This window comes from Lepus europaeus, chromosome 6 (genome assembly GCF_033115175.1).
Source record: "Lepus europaeus isolate LE1 chromosome 6, mLepTim1.pri, whole genome shotgun sequence".
Taxonomy (NCBI): Eukaryota; Metazoa; Chordata; class Mammalia; order Lagomorpha; family Leporidae; genus Lepus; species Lepus europaeus.
In genome coordinates, this window is record NC_084832.1 from 102,915,399 (window position 1) to 102,921,507 (window position 6,109).

The 6,109-nt window shown below is 36.4% G+C and overlaps 1 protein-coding gene across 1 annotated transcript; it reads right to left on the reverse strand.

The window, feature by feature from the left end:
- Positions 1 to 433: 433 nt before the first annotated feature.
- LOC133762486 (NKG2-A/NKG2-B type II integral membrane protein-like) lies at positions 434 to 5,286 on the reverse strand. Its single transcript, XM_062195485.1, has 6 exons — positions 5,100 to 5,286; positions 4,613 to 4,714; positions 3,910 to 3,963; positions 3,232 to 3,383; positions 1,182 to 1,282; positions 434 to 545 (listed from the first exon to the last, which is right to left on the reverse strand). The coding sequence occupies exons 1-6, from the start codon at positions 5,284 to 5,286 to the stop codon at positions 434 to 436; spliced, it is 708 nt and encodes a 235-aa protein (XP_062051469.1).
- Positions 5,287 to 6,109: the final 823 nt, after the last annotated feature.

The following is a 6,109-nucleotide window of genomic DNA, read 5'->3' on the forward strand; positions in this document are numbered from 1 at the left end:
TAAAATCCATATTATATAAATCCATGATTTTTGATATGGTCACAGAATGAAAACTATTAACAGGACTGTTCAAATTCAGAGAGTTTTCAACATCTCTAAAAGAAGCACTGTGTTGATTAATGGACAGGTTCTAGTCCGCTGTCTCCTTGGCCCTCAGCAACCCCAATCCACTCTCCACGTGCTTACCTATTCTTGATATTTCACATAAATGGATTCAATGATCTTTTAGAAAACCTGAATGACTCAAACATAATGTTGAGTCAGCCCCAAAAAACATGAATTTTTGGTGAGAATATTGTACTTTAATGATTGTTCCAAGAAATTTCATTTTTAGAACTGTATAATTCACTTTAAGACTTTTCAATCATAATATTATTTCCATTTCATGAAATATGAAATTACCTGGCAGGCTCCAAATTCCAGTGTGTTACTTCTAGAGCTTATGCTTACAGTTATATGTTTTTAAAGATTTGCAACTGTCTGATTGAAGGCCAGATAAGGATAACATAGCACAGTTATGTTCACCATATGACAGTTCTTTTATTCTGCAAGGGTTAAAAATGCATAATTCAGTTTTATTTTATAGGGACAATCTATGAAACAGAAGCATTTCTCATGTAATTGTAAAATAGGAAATCATGACAGTGAATAATGACATTTTTATATACTACTAGGGCATTTAGTTATGAAAAATGAGCAGACTTATATTCATATCAGCATTTCACTAACTTACTTTTTATTTATCTATTTTCACCTTGAAAGACACAGACAGAAAAGAGAGACAGGAAGAAAGGAAGAGAGTGAGAGAGAGAGAGAGAGAGAGAGGTCTCCCATCTGCTGGTTCACTTTCTGAATGCCCAGGAGCCTGAAACTCCCTCTGAGCCTCTCACATGGGAACCAGGGACCCAAGCACTTGAACCAAGATCTTCCACTTCCCAGAGAGCATTATCAGGAATCTGGATTAGGTGCAGAGAAGATGGGACTCAAACCAGGCACTCTGATAGGGGATGTGGGTGTCCCAAGCAGTGGGTTAACCCATTGAGCCATGCCTGCCTCCTTCAATGATTTCCAATATTTTTCTCCATGTGTAAAATTCAACTTACACTTATGAGTGGTATTCTCCTTAGTTTTCCATTTTTATATTTTTCTTCAATTATATTTCAGCATCCAAAACCACTTACTTTAGTTTGAAAGTTGAGCCATTTACTGATATCCATGAATCATGAGAGTGCTTACGAAAGACTCCAATCCATGATAGCAATGAGCGGGAACTTAGAAATTTCTATCAGAAAAAAAGAATTTCATTTAAATAATCACTTGAAAACTGCTATTATTCTTTAAAAAATGCAGGTAGTTAATTCTTCCATAGGATCTTTAATGTTCAAAATAAAATGAATAGACTACAAAATGATCAAAAACCACTTTTTCATTGCTAATATTTTCCACAAATATTTGTAATTTTAAGTTAAAAATAACTCAAATATTTATAGTTAGCAATTTCACTCTTTTCTATATTTTAATAGGAAATATTTAATTTGTGCAACTTAAGTTACCCATATTAACAAAAGAGACATAGCATGGACTCAGAGAAGTTTCCAGATTGTACACTTTCCTTTCTCCAGTTACTGTGACCAAATCAATGTTTTTTTTTTAATTATTATATTTCTTAAGAGTCTGGATTTTGAAAAGAAATTAAGAATTAAGAAATAAGTGACATAAAAGCGAAAAATGTGGTTTCCTGGGCACCACATCATTCTTGAACAGCCCCCACTGTTTCCTGTATTTTGTTATTGATGGTGGTGGTGGTGGAATATGAATGGTTCAGCATGGCATAAACATGTTTCTCTCTGATGAATACATTTATAAACTCTGGAACTGATGAAAGACAGCCACGGAAATCCTGAAAAGTGTAAAGCAAAAGGCAAAGTGGGTTGGCCCCTGGATAAGGGAGCAACAGGATGTTGGGGCATCAGACGTCTCCACCCAACAGAAGAGAATTTGAAGTTCCCAGCACCCATTCTAGCAATAAGAGGGGACTCATGAAAGCTCATCCCCCTTGTGTATTGGAAGGGAATCCTGCCAATGACACAGGCGAGGCTGGAACCACTGGCGAGGGTGGTTTATCAAGAGACCTGCTGAGAACAAGCATTTGCCTCTCGCTCCCACCAAGAGTCACAGGGCATGGGAGGAATGGAGCGTCAGCAAAGGGGATTCCACAATGACAAGTGCTCTACCCAAAAAGTTGTCCCTGACAGCATGAGACCCAGTTTTTCCATCCAGGGAATCCAGATAGAATGGATTTGAAAGTGTTGTATTTACACAACGCAGCAGAGAAAATTAGCAAAGTAGGTAAATGAAATAATATGGATGAATTTCCCAAATATTATGTGAGACTGAATTGACAGACATGCTGCAATATTTCATTGATACAAAGTTCACCAAGGCAATGAAGTATTAAAGGTAAGGATAATGGATTAAGGAGGGGAGCCATGAGAAGGTACACAGGGACAGGGCTGCTACTGGCTGCAAACTTCTACATAGTGATCTGACCTGTGGTGACATCAGTCTATTCACTTTGTGATCAATATGCATAATCATGAGATGCTTAGTTTTCTTTAGATACAATAAAATAAAAAAGCAAAATTATCTTAGAAAAAAGCATATGCATTAGCACAGCATTCCAAGAAAAGCAAAAACTGGAAATACTTAAATGTACGTTGGCAGTATACAAACGCAAATAAGATGCTGTAAAGCCAAGAAACAATATAATATCATATAGACTTGAAAATAAACTAAAATATGCACAGGAATATGAATGAATTATTCAAATATTATGTTGTATGAAATAGCTTTTAAAAATGCATGAAGCAGGGGCCGGCTCTGTGGAGTAGCAGGTAAAGCTGCCGCTTGCAGTACCGGCATCCCATATGGGCGCTGGTTTGAGTCCCGGCTGCTCCGCTTCTGATCCAGCTCTCTGCTATGGCCTGGGAAAATAGTAGAAGATGGCCCAAGTCCTTGGGCCCCTGAACCCACATGGGAAACCTGGAAGAAGCTCCTGGCTTCTGGCTTTGGATCGGCGCAGCTCCGGCTGTTGCTGCCATCTAGGGAGTGAACCAGCGGATGGAAGACCTCTTTCTCTCTCTCTCTGCCTCTCCTCTCTCTGTGTAACTCTGATTTTCAATTGAATAAATAAATTTTTTTAAAAAATGCATGAAACATTTGGAATCTTACCACTTCTTCCTCATGATCTATATAGAGCAGATTTGAGTTCTTAGAAGCACAGGCCATCACACTGTCATTCCAAGTTTTTTTTTCCATGCTAATATAATAACAACTGTTGGAATATATTAACCACTCCTTTGGGCAATGATGACATTGCAATGCTGAAGGGAGATTGAGGATTATTATCCAGAAACAACATGAATTTTTGAATAGTGAAAATGAATTTACATAGGTGTAAATACATACATATATACCATATCTGTGCACCCCACAGACTTACACATTGGAAACAACGCAGAAACACTCATACACAGAAGCACAGAAAAGAGCAGCTTCTTATCCCCTAATTTATATGCCAACATCTAGCAAACAAACAATGAAACCAAAAGCATCCAGTATATGCATGTTCTGAAAGTCAGTGAACAACCCACTTTCTTAGAATAGTAAACTTATCTCTTATTATATTATTGCAATAGGAAATTTGAGCTAACTGATAAAAAGACTGCACAGTGCTTTTAAATTATTATTTCTACTTGTTGTGGGACAAACAGAAATGCCCTGTGTTTATGAACATTTAGTGTACATTTCTCTAGTTTAATTTTCTTTATCTAAACTAACCAATTTTTGCATGGCTTTATTACAAGCAGAATCTCTACAAATATCAGAAGTTTGAAAATAATCAAATACCTTTCTGGGTTCTTCTTATATGAGAAGAATTGTTCTGTTCCTGTATTGCAGTAGCTAGAGGAAGTAATTAATATAAAAATTAACATGTAAGTAAGTCATAGTAATTTGAGCTCCTCAGATCAAAATTTGATATGTTGTTTAGAATTAGAATAAAATTGTTTTTCTAAGAGAAATTGGTAAAGTAATGAAGGTTTGTGGGAGGATCGTTTCAAAAGCCTAGAAAAAAACAAATGTTGTGATTTCTTCATTTCAACATTTGATTATGACTACTTGCACAAGTTCATTTGTATTTCTCAGTAAGGGCTTTCACTCTCCAAAAATGTAACTTTGCGTTATGAGATCAAAGATATATATAGATATATATGTATATATAAAATATATATGTGTACACATAGATTTAAAAGTTATTTCCACAATAGTTTTGACAAATGCATAATAACCATTCTGCATTTAGTAAAAAATATATACAAGGTGTCTTCAAAAAGTTTATGGAAAATGTATATTACAAAAAATAACTTTCAGTGGATTTCAAAATTTTTGGAACTCTAATAAACTTATATTTAATTTTATTTTCCCAAGAACTTTTTGAACTACCCTTGCAAATTAAAAAGAAAACTCTGCCCCTGATATTATTGTACAGGGCCACTTTCAATCATCAAAGTGGAAAGTTTCCTTCTAATGTTTCAAAAATATACATACATACAGGGGATAGCAATTGTCATTGTCACCACCACAGTGACCATTAAGACAAAGCAGATGACTCCCAGGATCCCAGAAATGATCTTCTCTGGAGGGGCAGCTGAATCTACAGGGAGAGAAATGGAAATGCTCAGGTAGGAAAATGGAGACAGAAGGATGACATACTAGAGAATGCACCTGTTCCAGGAATGACGCAGATGAATTTGAACTACAAATCCACATCTACTATTGTAATCGGTCTCTGGAATATACCACTGTGTTTTCAGTAAACAGAGTGCTCCATGAATTCTTGGCCAAAATTGGACAAAATCTGAATAAAATTAGTCTTCAGATTTCATATTAGAACAACTTACCCAACATCCCGTTCTGATCCTCACAAATGAAAAACATCACTTTTCATGTCACGAATTCCCCACTCTTTCCCCAGAGCTCTGCAACCCAACTGCATATTCCAGACCGGCTAGATATATAGAGGAGCAGTTAAATGTTACCTTTGCAATGGCCGTTCTTGTCATTCCCTTGATGTTCTTGAGAAACGTTTTGAAGGTTTAATTCCACATAGGTTATTTCCTCTTCAGTGCCTGAAACGGAGATGTTAGTGCCCTTTGCTCTCCTTTGCTGCTTCTTTGGGCCCTTGGTCAGATTCAACTCCGAGTAGACTACTCTTTGGTTACTCATCTTTGAGCTGAATGATGTCTGGTGCTCTGACAATTCTACTGAAGAGGCTAATAAATGGTGCATGTGATGAAAAGGTCCCTGGTGCAGCTAAGAATAGACAGGGTGGAGAGTGAGAATTGGTGCTCATTTTGTGACTGGGAAACCAAGAGTTTCCTTAGAGCACTGAACAAATGTCTTACATTAAAATATATTTTTAAAAATTATTTTTTTAAAAAAAGATTTTTATTTATTTATTTGAGAGGCAGAGTAGAGAGAGAGAGAGAGAGAGAGAGAGACAGAGAGAGACAGAGAGACAGAAAGAAAGGTCTTCCATCAGTTGTTTCACTCCCCAAATAGCTGCAATAGCTGAAGCAGGGGTGATCCAAAGCCTGGAGCAAAGAGTTTCTTCTGCGTCTGCCACATGGGTTCAGGGGCCCAAGTACTTGGGCCATTTTCCCAGGCCATAGCAGAGAGCTGGACTGAAAAGAAGCAGCAGGAACACGAACTGGCAGCCATATGGGATACTGGCGGAGGCTTAGCCTATTACACTACACCACAGTGCCAGCCTCAAAAAGTTTTTATCAAGGTATAATTGTTTGATCTACAACAAACAAATTAGGAAAAAATAAAAATGATCATGAATAAGGTCAAGATTGTACAGAAATATTTTACCATCATTAGAATATCTGTATTAAAATAATTTTGTAATGGAAAAAATGAATCAATTTTGTAATAATTTTTAAATCCAATAATGGTTAAAGACTAAGTATTCTAAACATGAAGACTACAATGGTGGACATACATATTGATTTCTTGCATTACATTATATTATATTTATTAAGTA